General features: G+C 34.9%; 1 protein-coding gene across 16 annotated transcripts in view; it reads left to right on the top strand.

Moving 5' to 3' along the window:
- Window positions 1-16,553, top strand: part of PIP5K59B (Phosphatidylinositol 4-phosphate 5-kinase 59B) — a 170,951-nt gene that overhangs the window by 126,567 nt on the left and 27,831 nt on the right. For 9 of the 16 annotated variants that reach the window (XR_014443894.1, XM_083142762.1, XM_083142755.1 and 6 more), the window contains 3 exons: window positions 1,234-1,593; window positions 9,115-9,301; window positions 12,137-12,333. Coding sequence is in view for 15 of the 16 variants with exons in the window: in XM_083142762.1 (XP_082998888.1) it covers window positions 1,234-1,593; window positions 9,115-9,301; window positions 12,137-12,333 (744 nt within the window). In the remaining variant the exon portion in view is untranslated. The remainder of the gene's footprint in view (window positions 1-1,233; window positions 1,594-9,114; window positions 9,302-12,136; window positions 12,334-16,553) is intronic. The other 7 variants (XM_083142767.1, XM_083142766.1, XM_083142765.1 and 4 more) reach the window with 4 other exon arrangements.

Below are 16,553 nucleotides of genomic sequence, written 5' to 3'. Positions count from 1 at the left end.
GAAATTTGAAATACTCTACAGAAATTCTGCACTTAAAGTGGAAACACTATCTACTTGAGCTAAACAACTCTCTTTAATTCTAACCCATAAATGTTCTACATTACTGTGTCTGAAATGTTCTCTAATGCATGAGAAAATTACATATTTTATTTCCTTCAAATCTTACCGAGACTCAAATACAGGAAAAAAGATGCTGCATTCATTAAGATATCACAAATTAACCCAAAAAAATGTGCCATAAAACAACCGAAACAAAAAGTTAGACATTGGTAGAAACATTATGAAATGTTTTTATTTTTCTTTTATTTTTTCAAAGAAAAAAAATTCTATGCTGTGTGCTGTAAGGAATATTATTTGAATAATTTTTATATCCACATACATAGCACGGAAATTGAAACTACATTATTTTTCCAAAATATTAGTTTGACAGAATTTGTTTTCCATTCAGCATTAGAACATACCTAGTATCAAAACAGCTGCATATATTATAATTTGAAATTTCTTGTTCTGGTTTTATATTACATAATCACATGGCAATGATATATTTTTTTCTTTTTTAAGGATAACAGTGTGTCATTTATTAAAACCTTATGACCACTGCTTTTTCAGTGCTTCAAAATCATGAAGTAAACATTTGATTGAGGAAATTTTTCTGTGATGTATCCCTATTTAACAGAAACTGATAACAACTTATTTTTCGGCCACCTGAAAATTAGGAAATGTTGAAGGAAATTGAAAAAAGCTCTCTTTAAATACAGAATTTTGAAGATACCTTAATTGAATTATTAAAGTACATAGTGCACTTTGCAGTGGCCACAGCAAGAAGCCAGAAGTCAGAGATTTGAATCCATATAGACATTGATGTGCAATGCGTTCATTTAATCACTGTCAATTAACCTAAGAAGGTAGAAAAATGGCATAAAAAAAGAAGAATAGGAACTGTTGTGCAAAAAAGTTTTCAAGAAAGCTTCTATTCTGTTCCATCTCCCAAACAATAGCTGACAGAATGAATCAGTTTCGTATCGCACACTTGTTTATGTACATTATTGTTATGGTCCTGTATTAAATTAGTCAGAATCTGAGTTTTTATACCAGTGATCATTGGGCATTCCTAATGCAGATGTCAATAATCCTGATATAATGTTCTTATCGCCTTCAGCTGCTGTTGTCTTTGCTTAGATGTATTTGGTATGTGCTGACTCTCTGCTCTTTTTTGTTCTGATGTGGTTGCAGGAAGTCCGATCACTACTTCACCACCACCTGTCTCCACTTCTACTCCTGCTGTCGCTGTCAGCAGTACAGTAACCTCTGTTGCCGCCACTTCTACCATCCCATCCACCACTTTAGCCAGGGCAACCGTCGAACCCACCACTGCCAGTTCCGCTTCGGCTGTTGGTCCGAGTGCCACGGCGGTGTCTTCACCTCCACCCGCATCCCAGACTGTCAATTACCCGGCCGTGCTAAAGGACAGGCCTCCCAGCTTCACTCAGAAATCGAAAGTCCCGCCACCCGTCCCTCCCCGATCGCCCAAGCGTGTACATGTTCCCCAAGGAGGAGGGGCTGCAGTGACAAGTTCCGGGGCTGTGCCAAGAGGTGGGAGGTCCTGCTTTACGCTTCCACCTAATTTCGTGCTTTCTGCTTTGTTTTTTCTTTCCGAGTTTTCATTTGCTTTTTTCTCGGCTGTCGATATCAGTGCTTCTCAAAGCTGCAATAGCCTTCATTGTGATCACAAGTGAGCCAGTGTGGGAACCACTGTCGTTACTGGAAAGTGTTCATACAAATGTACAGAATTCCAAAATTTTCTGTTTTTATACCAGAATTGTGTGGCAAAAATGAACAACGCCTGTTTTAATATTCTTTTACATACCAAGTAACACCTGTGAGAATTATGAAGGTATCCAGTGAAGGAACATAGTGGTTTGGATCCCACTTTAAACTGTAGGTCCAGTCCCGATTAGCCTTTCTGTGCACAATTTGAAAGATATTTTGTAGTAATTGTTTTAAGCAATGTCTTGTGTAGGAAATTAATAAATATGAAGGGCACCGGTGTTACTTTTGTAAGTGATCTTTCAATTTCATGTAATCATCATTTCATCCTCATCATCCTTGTTAGCTAAACTAGCAGAAGAGAGATGTAAAATAAGAAAACACATTATCTGACGTACTTCTTTGTTAACACTCTGTACATTGAAACTGCAAAAGTTTGAAACATGGGATGAAGAAAACATGTCAAGCTTAGTTTATTGCTGATAATAAGTGGTTAGTCTGTAGAAGTATGTACATAATAGATATCATAAAAACTATCACTGCCAGGGAGACAGTTTCACATTTATATCTTCCTCACTCTCTTCTTTGCATTCTTTAAACTAAACTCCTTTTAAGGAATTTCAAGATTTCATACATAACTTACTACTAGTGTATAGGGAGCCTATATAACTGAATGCTGTAAACGCTGCCCCAGATTTTCTTTTGAGATTTCCACCAAATACTTCCAACATGCTCAAACAACTCTTTGGGAAGCTCTGGTCTAGACGGTAACTTACTTGCATGCTTCTGTTTGTGTCAGCATGCGAACCCTAAAGTTTTTGCATCATAAATTGCATGCAACGTTCTCCCCTAAATTTGATGCTTGAGTGAACATCAATTTTGAGTGTTAGTGCTTGTTCTTTAAAGATCTTTGGAGACATATTTCTGCAGCATGTATAACATGTTAAGAAAATGTAACTTTTGTGGATGCTTTTTAATACTTTTTTATTTATGTATTGGTGATGGTCCCACGCGAAATCTTTGCCATTACCGACAAATTACAGATATGAAATTGCAAATGTTTTATGTCTGATTTTTCTCTTAATGTATGTAACCAGGCAACTACAATAGGTTTTGACAAGCAATTAGACCCCTTTTCCTTTATGAAACACGGGTATATGCTTATTTGTGTTCATAAAAATATCAAACAAGTAGAGAAACTAGTACTCGCTTTTTCTGCGAAACTTTTTAAAATAAAAAATATAAAAAGAAACAGTTTTGCTGAAAAAGTGAGTACTAGTTTCTCTGTATCTATCTATTACCACGTGCCTCATTTCCCAATTATGAAACACATCAAAGTTTCGAGATTTTGCACCAAGTTATAGGCTGTATATGGAAATAGTGGATCTAAAATTATCATCCAACCCTGATAGGGTACCAATTAATCTGCCCAGTAACATATTGATAGGTTACCAATTAATCTGTTCAGTAACATATATTAGGGATGGGGTAAACCAATCTATACTTCTTTTAATTGATTTGCAATATAGGGATATTGGTATAAAAAAAATGCTATCTTCACTGATCTAATATTTCTATGAACACCCTGTAAATCAGTGCAAAGTTCTGCCACTTCTATCGTTTTTATGCATCTTATACTTCGGTTATTGTAAGTAGAATAATAAGATTAATATCTAGACACATACCTTAAAAACAATCCAAATTTTCATACACATCTGGGTTCTTCTTGAGGGTTTGAGAAAGGAGTGATGCCACATTGGGTAAATTAGTTAACTTAAAAAGTCCCTCGACACATCAGGAAGTTATGTCCACCTGGTTCCTCTCTTACTGTCAGTGCAATCCAGCTGGTTTAAAAATTTGATCATTTTTATTAATGTTAGTGTTTGAACATTAGTCGTTTGTTCCACTTATGATGCTGACGATATGTATGTAAAGTTAGCCCCCCCCCCCCAATATTCTGGGTTTGTAAACTAAATATCTGCTTTTCTAAGGTAGCACTACAGTTATCTGCGTACTTACATTAATTAAAGACGTGAATGAACCATTCGGGTTCTTCATGGATGGAACATTTGCAATTTTATATCGGATCTGTAGAGAGCAGCATCTCCAAATCTTATTTATATCAGTACTTTATTTATATTGCCAACAATTTCATATTGTTCTTTCAATCAATAAACATGAGTTTTTAGTGGGAATAAAATATTTAAGACATGTATGAATTCCATTGTATATAATTCATAGAAGCAGGTCAGCACTTGATTTGCAATATTTCAGATCTCTGGGAAATTTAAATTTGACTTTGTCAAATACTGTAAAAATTTGATGGGATGATCTTGTAATTTGGAACATTACCAATTACATTAGGGTTGTTGTAAAGGCAAAGTTTCCTGTATATGTAGCACTATGCAATGAAGGTGCATTTAGGGGATGTGGAGGTACAGCCTCACATATTCCCGATCTCAGACATTTTGGATGTGATGTGAGCAGCACCACACTCGAGCCACCTTTACCCCCCAGGCTGGGTGAGGGCTGAGAGCCGCTGTGTACGGAGACACGGCTGGAAAAATTCCGATCTTAGATCACCCATCCTGGGAATCAAACCCATGTCTCCCACGTGGCAGTCACCTTGGCTACTTTATATGTATTTATACTTATAATATATAACATTGAAATCAGAGTGAGAGGCAATACATTCAGAAACTTCCCCCAATGTCACAATTTTATTTGTAAGTATTGGAATCTAAAGCTTCTGTTAAGGTACATGACAATGTGAATACATCTTTCAATTTGGAGAGATACTATTTAATCTGTTCCCATCCATGTCTTATTTTTTTTAAGCCTTGTTCTCATGTTAGAGTTGAAATTGAGTTATAAAGGAGCATTCGCAGAAGTTACGTAATGATCTTAACATGATTGTTACTTTTTCTTGAATATAATTTTGTTGAAGAGAGGAGGAAGATTTGTTTTGTGCTTGATCTCGAGTATTTTAAAATATGGCATTTTATGAAATAGTTGAGTTTTTGTGTTCTTTTGAGCACTTAAAAATCACCTGTAATGCAGTAGAGGTACAGAGCACACTAAGGGATTTTTAGAAAATATTATAGAACTAGTTCTTTAAGTTTTGAAATATCCATTGTTGAATATTAAGTTGCTATAGTGGAAATGCATTTGTGTGGTAAAACCCCAAACTCCAATTATTACGTAGTTTATTAATATTTTACTTCTGTAACTCATTGGAAAGTTGTGAAAATGTGGTTCTATAAGGGTTTGAACCAGGAACCATAGTGTGCTGTGCTAATACTGTATCAAGTGAGCCACCAATTAAGATTTTTTTCTCCACCACAATTTGAATGATTTTGTGATGCTTTCCAGGTAACTATATATTGAAGTAGACTGCAGTACAGGTAGACTGCAAAAAAATGTTACCACCGAAAGGGAAACATACACATTTAATATACCCCTTCAACCAGTGAACCAGAAATGTGAATGCATTTGAGCATTCTGTCAACCATTGAGTCCATGACCCTTGAACACATGTCATGCGGTATAGAGCGTATCACTGTCGAAATTCTTTGTTTAAGGTCTTGTATGTCCCGCAGTTTTGTTGCGTAAACACGCTCCTTTACCATCCCCCATAACCAGAAATCGCAATCTGGTGATCAATGGTAGTGGACCATACCGACCAATCCATCGTTGCCCCCACCGCAACACCACATAAGTGGTAACATTATTTTGCCCCACCGAAACACCATTTAAGTGGTAACATTATTTTGCCCCATCCTGTATTCTTAATTTCTTCTATCCAGTAGCAAATTTACAGTACATCCTGAATGGAACACACACCCTCACTCACTCTTCTCAAAATTTTTGAGCCTTGGAAATTTTTGTCAAACCAGAATTTGGCTTGGTGCATAAAATGCAAGGATTCCAGGTTCAAATCCACATTTAGTAACAACTTCCAGTTAACTTACAAAATGGTTTATTGCAAAATCCTCGTAATTTCTGATTTATTTTGAATTACAAGGGTCGTTCAAGGTTGACCAAGACTTTTATTTCTAGACAGGAAATATACATACATAGAAGCACCAAACTATGTCAGTTTTTCAAAGTATTCCCCCTGAGCATCCAGACACCGTTGCCATCGTTGTGGAAGTTCCGTGATGCTTTTGGCGTAGAAAGTAGTAGGTTGGTGTCGTAACCACTACAGGACAGCGTTCTTGAGTTCCTCATCTGTCTGGAAGTGGGCCCTGTAAGGACTGTGTGGTAAAACCTCCCAGTGCAAGTTGGCCAGTGTTGTTTGAGTCAAATGGGCCTGGCATTGTCATGGAGAAGAATGACATGTTTCGACAACATTCCAGGTCTTTTCTTCCGAATGGCCCCACGTATAGCACTGTGAAGCAGTGTTGAGTAATACTGGGCATTAATTGTGGCATCCTTCTCCACAAAATCCACATGGATAACACCTTTCATGTCCCAGAAGAGAGCCCCAAAATCTTGCCTACAGACGGCAGTGCTTTGCCAACTCCCACCCTTCACTGAACTGTTGACACCATTCGTACACTCTTGCCTGTGACAGCGTTTGTTCACCATACTGTGCTTGCAGTCTACACCAAATTTCAGCAGGTTTCACCTCCTTCATGAGAAATTTAATTATACACCGCTGTTCCACAGCAACAGATACACTACTTGCTGTCATCTTTGTTTTCTCTACTGCGCATGCGCCAAATGTGTCACAAAGGATCGTGGTTACTCACAAGAAATCGTGGTCTGTCCTGCCGAAGTAATGGAGCGCTACATTGATTCATTAATATTTTACGCTCGAAAGTCTTGGTCAACCTTGAATGACCCTTGCGAATGAGTGCGTGAAAATGAAGTAACTATTTAAGTTGGAGTACGTAGAAATAGTGAATGTTTGTTGGGGAATATATAAAATATGTTTCCACACAGTACTGGAAGATGTAAAGAATATGGCTATCTATTCACTTTATAGTACACATGCATTATGTAATCCTGAAGGTTAATTTTGAAGTTAGTATATTCTCCTGTAAGGTCAATGAATTTAATCTTCTATGCATTTCTTCTGAGGCCTTTCTAGATCCCTAGAGTATCATGTTTCAATGTAGAAGTATGAAAAACTTAAAATAGAGTTATCTTGAGATAATGTCCTCATATATTTCAATAAGCTTCCAGTTGATTGTGATTTGTATATTCTATGTTATTAACATTATTCTTTACTTGCATGAAATGAAAAAATCTCAAATTTGTTTTCACAGAACGATGACGAAGGGGTGTTAATGAAGAATTTTAATCAATACAGGGCTAAATGAAATCTAGTTCAATACATTGTTCGTTATTTAATATATTGCACCACCCTGTTTTGAATCCCATGTAAAACTTCGTGTTCCTCATCCATTTCACCCCACAGGCATTTTCAAAGTCAGAGTAATGTGACAAATGACAATATATCTGCAAATTGAATAGGAGTTTCAACAATGTATTTTTTTAGAAAGTGTAACGTAGTTGTGACCTCAAGTTGCCTTGCAGATATAACACAGTAATTGTATTCTGCGGGGTCAACTTTTAGTCCCTGTTATTAGGAACCTTCGATATCAAGGTTAAAGAAATCTTTCTTGGTGAAGTCTCATACGTTTTGCTTCCTTGACCTCCTCAAAGGACATGAATGAAGTACAAAGAAACAAAACCAAGGATTGACCCGACAGAAGTGGTTTCATTATTCTACCAAGATGCTCTATAATCTCTCCTAACCACCTTCCGAGCTGACATTAACTATAATGAATGAGCTGATTGACTCTCAATGTCCATTTAGCAGATAGCATGTTGGCTTCTTTGTAACATCATATAAACATTTTGTAGTGTCTTGGTCTTGTATTAATTGCGCATCTTATATTGTCTACTGTTACCTACAGATGACACAATTAATTGTACAGCCTTTTTAAATTTTTTACATGCACTTTTTGTTTGCCACTTGGCAATATACGTCACATATACTTGACTAATAGTATATGAATGAAGATAATGCAGAAATTGCTCTGATGTACATTTGATTACTAATGTTGAAAGCTTTTGCCTTGTATTGTCATCAGCTCTCATAAAAGTAAACTTAGAATCCATGTTAGTTAAGAACAGTTTTTTTTTTTTTACTCACTCACTCACTCACTCACTCACTCACTGCATCACAGAAAAGGCTGTCTTGTTTTTGGGGTTAGTGTATTGAGTGACAAATGTGTGAATTGTAGTGACAAATCTGTGAATTGTTGTGAATCATGCAAATGTGATTGCGTGGGTTCTCAAAATATCACTTGTGTTGTTCCAAATCCTTTGTTACAAGGTTCATTTTCTTTAAACTGCAAACTTGGAACAACAATGCAAGTGACAAAGTTGAGAACCATGTACTGTTCAAAGATTGTTACTCAATTGACTAGGTCTATGACAGATAGCTTTTATATGTGTGTGTGTGTGAATGTTAGCAGTGTATTTCTGAAATCAATTAGCAAAAAAATAAGTATATTTCTGAACTATTGTGAATTTTTTATGTTCATTTTTATACAAGAAGTGAACCTTAGCCATGTTTGTGATATGCATTTTTATTTGAATTCATTGCATCTGATTTGTTTTCATGTTGCAGTTTCGTTTGCATTGTATTTGCATTTTTCTATATTTATCATCTGTGTGTGTGTTTCTTTTAATGTTAAATGGTGTAAAACAGCAAAATTATTAAATTTTAATCTGCCTACCCACGTAAGAAGTAAAGTTGAATCATTGCTAAACATTCCTAAATGTTATATCTTAAGCTCATCGTTCACATATCATAATGCTATCATTTCCATCCAAGGACACTTTTTAATGTTTTTAAGTGGAACTTTTGATGAAAGTGAGGGAAGTAAGCTTGCAATGTATGGACCAAAGCTCAAACGTTAATTATTTAAATCTTCCAAGAACTTCACATGTGGGCACAGAATGGTAGGGGAAATATTCTGTTTATACAATAAACATCCTGTGTTTTGTAGGTGTTTGCGTACTTCTCCAAATTCACATGTTTGTGTGTTATGTGACACACACTGTATTCCAAAAATCACTGTCCTTGCGTCATTCCAAAAGCAGAATGTCAGCTTTTTTATGTTAGTTTTTAAACAGCCATGATTCTTTTAGTATACTTACCTTACCCAGTATGTGCTTGCATCGTGTGTTCGATGATACTAAAATAATCTTTGCTTTTTAGTCTTATTTTTTCTTCAACGTATGAGTAAAAGTGTTGTTGTTAGGTTTGAAACTTCAGCAGACAAATGTATTTCTAAGCTTAAATAGCCTCTCCCTTCCTACTTGTAGGGTTAATGGGCACTCCATCATCCTCCACCCCACCACCTGCCTTTGAGGATGCTATGAAGGGTGACTTCCTGGATGCTTCATCGCCTAAGCACAGAATCGGATCTGGTTCCAGTCATGTGGCTCATATGATAGTGACAAAATCAGGAAGAAGCGAAGCGTACAGAGATGATCGAGTGGAAACAGTCAGGTAACTAGCGTTCCTTTAATTTAAGGCTGTTTAACTGCTAGTAATAGATCAGAGAAGAAATTTTACTGGTTCTGGTATGCTCGCTGATATTTTTTTTGGAACCAATTCTGATAAACATAATTTAATAGAAAATATGAATGGAATCACATGAAATTTATCCCAGTCAATGTCAATCAAATACAAAATTTCGTTAATTAATCTCCTTAATTTACCAGAACATATAACGAGAATAATTGCAATGTGTTTTCTATTTGAAAAGGAAACTGCATATTTAGAAATTTACTTTACAAGACCAATGAATATAAATTCATAAAAATTACCACCAAATTGTTAAATTTCCACTAAATTATGTTCTATTTATGAATATATCACATCCATAATATTATTGATAATTTTAGATACACTGATATACCCATTAAAAACAAAATAGCTAAATATTATTTCGAATTATAATTTGGGTGTAAGTACATCACTTTTTTCCCCACTTTGTTGGGAACATTTGACCACAGCTAGCAGAAATTATTTGGTATGCAGGAATTTGTGGTAAACTTTAGTCTTGGCAAATGATAAGAATTTGTTCTTGCTATGCTGAAGCTTGGTGTTTACATTCTTGGATTTTGCATTATCTTCACATTATACTCTGCTCCCAATAAAGCAAAATATGAGAACCCTATCTCATCTTTTCATTTTCTTATGTTAAGATCTTTAAAAATAGACCCGTGAAGAGTTCATAATTAATGTTTTACTTTATAAGAAAAAGTCAAAGGCAATTTGTTCTCAAAGAACTAGTGAATGTGTACAGTGAATCGATATGGTTAGTGTATTATTTTTTCCCCGAAATAATTTTCAGAGCACCATCCATCTACATTTGAATAATAGTATATTTTCAGGTAAATGTGGAGTACATAGTATGTTTTCAGGTGAATGTGTAAAGAATGGTTGAGACAAAAAATAACTTGTTGTGGTTATTAGGACAATTATATAAATATAGCTCTTGAATGTGATACTTGTTTTCTCTTTTTCTATAGTCGTAGAACTCAGTTATATCATCAGTCCTCTATCTTTAAATATGGTGAGGTGGCATCATCAGTGTATAAGAAAAGGTAGTGTTTGAACTATTGAGAGTTAATCTTGGAGTTTTCTTTAGAATCCTCGCATTTAAAACCATTAACCTTCTGGTAATCTTTTATAACTTACCGGGAGCATTAACTGTACTTGCCAGAGTTAGAGTGCACCTTTGAGCAGCAACTTGTGTAGTATGTTTATTTTCTTGTCTGTGTAGCAAATGCCCACTTTTTTTAATTTGTTGTTAGTTAGTACCCTCTTTACAGTAGTGACAAGTGTGTGGTTTTTTTTAGCTAGTTTCCATCTTAATACAAAGTAAAATTTGGCAGAGGAAAAGTTTATTAATTGGACCTGTAGTACATGCAACCAACTAAATGATAGAACTGGTTTGAAGTTAGTTAAAGCATGTTCCCTCTTACATTGGACCCTATTGGTGTGTTTTCAACTCTGTTTGCTACATTTTCTGGAATTAAGACATAGCAGGACATGTAATATTTACATTTTATTAGCTATTTGAAACCACAACAGCACATACCTTCTATCAAAAGTGGTGATGTTTCACATATTTTTCATTTGTATTATCAGATTCAAGATAGTTGATTGCTGACTTGAATTATTTATGAAAAGATTCTCTCAGGCTATCGACCAGGTGAGTTGTGGTAAAGATTCCAAGCTTTTGAGAGGTAACGTCACTCTCATCTTCAGGGTAGAAGTGAAGTTTGCTCTCGAAAGCTTGGAATCTTTTCCACAACTCACCTGGTCGATAGCCCGAGAGAATCTTTTCATCATTCGTCCAGTAAAGCTTCAAGACTTACTTTGAATTATTTAGTTCATTAGTCTGATGATGGAGACAAGTGGTTTGTGAACCATTACTTCTTGTAATAAGGAGGAACCTGCTGGTGTGATTTCAAATAGTGAGCAACATGTACTTTCCAAAGACCTATAAGGTAGTATTTTATTCCCTCAATAAACACTCTCTTCTAATACATGAATATGACTGAAATACATGAAAAAGAAAGAATGAAAAAGAGGTTCCTGTATATCATGAAAGAAATGATAGACTGAAACAAAAAAGGAATATAAGTCGAATTACATGAATCGCATAATTAACCAATCCACTTGTGAAAATTTAGTTTGGGACTGTCAATTTATCCACTTCTGACTTATATTTACAACATTTTTATTCACGTTCTGCTTTCTCTAATATATTTCTAGCTTTGCATATTCATCTTGGTTTTCTTATCATTCCCTGTCTTTATAATTATCATGTCTTTCACCTGACATAATCAAGAATCAAAAGCAAAACATATTTCTTACTCACGGTACATTCTATGTAGACATAAGAGTATGTCACATAAAAGAGGAAAGTAAGTAGGATAGAGAAAAAGAAACCGAAATGTAACAATATAAGTTGATTTTTTAATGATTTTCATTTCTGAACTGATGGAAAAAGAACCCTGTTCTCACCTCAGTGATAATTGTTAGGCCTGCACATTGTTTCAATGAACTTAAAATGCATATGGTCAAAAAGATTCAAGTGTGGCATTGAAACATCGAACATACAGAGAACATGATTTTTATGTGGAAATCACAGTTCATGAAGTTGACACTGTGGTGACATGAACAATTGCCAAAAATTTTAACGAAACATAATTAATAACTGTATATTTCTCATATATAGAAGCTTTAAAGTAGACTGCTATGTACTCCAAAAGATAAAAAGAAGCATTAAACACACTCCTTTGGTAACTTGTTTGTATGTTCTTTTAGCATATCAGATGTTCGGTTGGAATCCAAACCTGAAAATAAATCGTCACTGAGTGTCGAGTCAAGTAGTTCTACATCTGGTTTCAGTTCGACAATACGAACGATGACGTGGACACCGCCAGCCTCCGTGGAAGGCAGCACGCCGACATGGACTGAGGGTACGCCTTCCTTCACCGAATCTTCGAGTAGCGGTGATTTAGGTATGCCTGAACTAACACATTAACCAAATTAATAAATAATCTAGCTTGCTTAATTAGGTAAAAAGTAATAAATTGTAGTCTGCATGGGGTGGGAGTGAGTTGCGTAGTATGTGAGTTTTAAACAAACTTATTTAATAGCATGAACTTAAAAAGGGACTTTCTGTATGCATGAGTATTGGAGGAAAGTCACAATAAGTATTGACACATACCATGTAGCAAACGTTTATGAATAGAAAGATTTATCCTTTGATTGTAGAGAATTACTTTTGATGAGGTGCATTTAATTTTCACACTGGATCCCTTGTAAAGTAACAACATAATGTTGATTATTATTCATCCATGTGCACATCAAACTTAATCTGATGGATGGCTTGTTAGTAAAGTAACGAAAGGAAGTGTGTGTTTAAATATACAGACAGTTCCTGGTTACATTTTTTGAGCCTTGTACATTGCCGGAAATGTATATGTGGATGTGATAGGGCTTAGTTGATAACTTTGGTTATATTGTTGCATTCTATATTATTTATAAATACATAAGTGCAGTAATCAGACGTGTAATACGGAATTGTTATCAACCATCTATCAAAATTCGGTAGCGAAAGTATAGAGTTGAAAATAAATTATGGTAGTTTTAGCATTTTGTTCATCACATGCTTGAATATATTTAAACAAAACTTTAGAGGATTAGCATAAAGTTAATGGGAAGACCACTCCATTGGCTGCAGACAACAGTTCTATTTAAGGCTCAGCTGGGCTTTGGCCGACAACAGGGAAGCTGTTTTTGAATATTTCTCTCCTTTTCAAAACCTGCTGTGATATTTCAAAATCTGAAAAATTACATATGGGTGATTCCATTGTGACGTGTGTGATGCTCAGACAAATTTACATTAATTTTATTAATTATTTTCTTAGAATCTTCAAATATGTAACTCTTATCAATTCATGTAATTTCATTTTCCTTGATGAAAGTTATTTGATTTCAGAATATACCTCCCCCATCTCAATTTTCAGCTACTGAAAATACATTATTTGTAATTGTGACACTTCTGAGACTTGACTTAAGACTATTCTCAGCCTTTCAGAAAACTGCAAAGTATATGGGTTTAATGAAGCAATTTTATTTTATTTTCACAAAGCATTATTTATATGACATTTAAATTCGTATAGTTTCTAAAAGTATTACTACGTACTTTTTTATAAATATATTTTGCCTGTGACGGGTATGACAAATTTTGTGACAGGTGTGACACCATGCATATTAGGATTATGGAACAATGGAAGGGCTATGAAATTTATCATAAATAGATTCTTCAAGTAAGGTTTGTTTCAGAAATGAAGTACGATACTTCAGAGCTTAAGATATAGAAACAACCAATGAGACAATTAGAAAGAAATTAGAGTTAATTTAATTTTTTTATGGTACAATGATATATCATAATTAAACTAAATTAATTGGAGACACCACGCATAAAATCCTATTTCCGTTATAAAAATTAATAGGTTTGAAACAATACGTGTTTTAATAGCCATGAATCTAATGTTTGTATTAGTTCCAAATTCTGCATAGTTTTTACTTTAATTTCATGTTAATAAGTGATACTGTGAATAAAAATAAAATTAACCTTGTTTGTCCATTTTAACATGGAATGGCTTATGCTTACAAATCCTTGTAAAGCGTTCATATGAATCTTTGTTTGGTTTGCTTTCGATATTGTCCAGATATTATCAATAGGCTTACGTAGCTACGAAACTATTGAGAATATCTGGGTAACAGCAAACGGAAAACCCCTTGAAGATTCATGTGAGTGCTCTAGAAGGAATTGTAAGCATATGTATTTTTTTAGATTTTCGAATATCATAGCGGTTTTTCGAAAGAAAAAAAATTCCAAGACAGTTGCCCTGGCATTGGCCAAATATCCAGTCGAGCCTTAATGACATAGTCCATCACTTTGGCAGTGTTGTCTGGCATCTGCTTCTTATTTTCACGCAAATAGCCAGCCATTCAGCTGTGCGCTACCCATGGTCAGTAACATGTCTCAGATAATTTACATATGAGTTAGAAAATCCATTCAGGAAAAGTCATACTAGTAAGACAATTGTTAATTATCAAGGTAATGTGAGAGATATGTAAATCATCATATCCATTGATGAACATTTACTGCTTGGTTACACTACACATGATAACGGGGCAGCAACCAACTGCCTGGTTCAGAGTACTCAGGTTGAACATAATCATCTTTCCAGATCATTACAGTAATGTAGAGTGACTAGCTATGTGAGGTTGTGTTATTGTATGTATATCAGAAGTGTTTACAATTTATTATTCCTTTTGACTGTGGCCATTCTGTCAACAAAAGTTTGCTTTGCTTTATTAACCAAGTGCTAACGACTAAAATTTATGAATGAGTGTGTTTCACAAGACTTGAAAACTGAAATCGCATCTTGTTTTATTTTTGTAAGTATGCACTTAGATGTGTTAATTTAAGCAGGATATACTCAAGAAGTATTTTTTTTAAAAATATACACATGTTGACTGATATTATTTGTTTCGAAAGCAAGAAACATGAATTTATTGTTGCAAATATTCTTTGGAAACTGTTTGCACACCCTCTCCAGTTTGCAATACACATTTTTATTGAATAGACCCTGTGGAAAATTGTGTTAAGGAGAATGATGCACACAATAGTAATCCTTTGAAAGCCTTTAAAATATATCTCATTATTTTGGTGTATGTATTGGTATGGAATGTAATAATCAAACCAACTAGTTGTTCTGTTGATGTGTAGGTTCTTAATGAATCTGTGCAGCATTCCTTGCAACAAACATTCCACTATACCTAGGCATCGGGAAGGGGGATCAAACGTGTCCCCATCCCTGGAAATTGACATTGTTTATTTCAAGCTACAAAAGAGCAGAAAACTTGTTACTTTTATTGTTAATAAACAAAACAAAGCTCGGTTAGTATTCGAACAGAATAACCAAACTGAAAACTGCATTAGATCGAAAAAAATTGAGTGTAAAATACAAGAATCAGGTTATATTTTCATATTCTACAATTTAACCCAAGAATAAATGGTTCCACAGTGTTCAATATTCGAGTTTTATGTGAAGATCAAGGAGGATTTGAATAACAACATTAATTAATACAGGGATCGTAGGTAGTAATGGATACAGTTCATTCCTGGTTTCAAAGTGATACGCGTTCCCCAGTCATTACAGAATTGGTTCTAGCCACATTGCCTCAAGGATTACAAGTCTGACGGGATATACACCACCATTTCTTCATCTTGTTGTCACTATTACAAAGCCATTCTCATCTAATACATGTGAATTACCTTATAAATTGTGGCTGTAGTTAGAAAATGCATGTATATTTGAGATAGTCTTCATTTATTTGGATTATATAGTTGATAGGTAAGTGGATTTAACATTAGTAAGACATTTGATTGTGTGTATAATATTATGGTTTCTCCATAGGAAAAGTAAGTGAATGCAAAACGTAATTTGTGTTCCATCAGATGGGTTTCTGTAATATAAAAGATGCATTTACTTTAGGTATAGGTTTGTATTATAATTAATATTCTTAACTTTAGAATAGCTAGTGCGACCTGGCACTCAGTACTATTAATTAATTTGCACTGATAATAGAAATTTCAAGTTTTGAAAGCTTTAGTAAATGAAAGACACTTCTTCTGTGCTGATTCTGTGATTGTTTGGTAATCTTTACCTCCAGAATATGAAATCATGCCTCTCTGTTCACCTCATCGATCTGATGTTGCTTTCATCTTGGTCTTTTTCTCAATCTTATACCCTTTTAAGGTTGTTGTGTACTGTTGGCTCACACTGCCTGTCTTTTGTGGTTTCTAGCCATCAGTACTGCTAATTTTGATCCTAGTTATCAGTGTCTTCTTGTCTCCGACATCATTGTTTCTCAAGGCACTTGTGCAATGCACTTTAACTTTCACTCTCACTCATGATTTGTGCTGTGGGTATGTTACACTTTTAGCCTCGATGTCTGTGTTTGTTGTTCACATGTAAATGTTATGTTTCCGAGTGAATCTGTACAATGTCCATATGGTGGATGTTCGGGGATTCATTTTTCCATAGTCTTTTCCTGGCAAGTGAGGTCTTCTCTCAATTATTGTTTATCGTTTATAACTGAATGAATTTTTCCAGCCTTGTCCCCACATAAAGCAGCACCGGGGCTCACCCAGCCTCAA

The sequence above is a fragment of the Lepisma saccharinum genome, chromosome 21, assembly GCF_977018435.1.
Source record: "Lepisma saccharinum chromosome 21, izLepSacc3.1, whole genome shotgun sequence".
Taxonomy (NCBI): domain Eukaryota; kingdom Metazoa; phylum Arthropoda; class Insecta; order Zygentoma; family Lepismatidae; genus Lepisma; species Lepisma saccharinum.
This window is presented reverse-complemented; position numbering and strand designations above follow the sequence as displayed.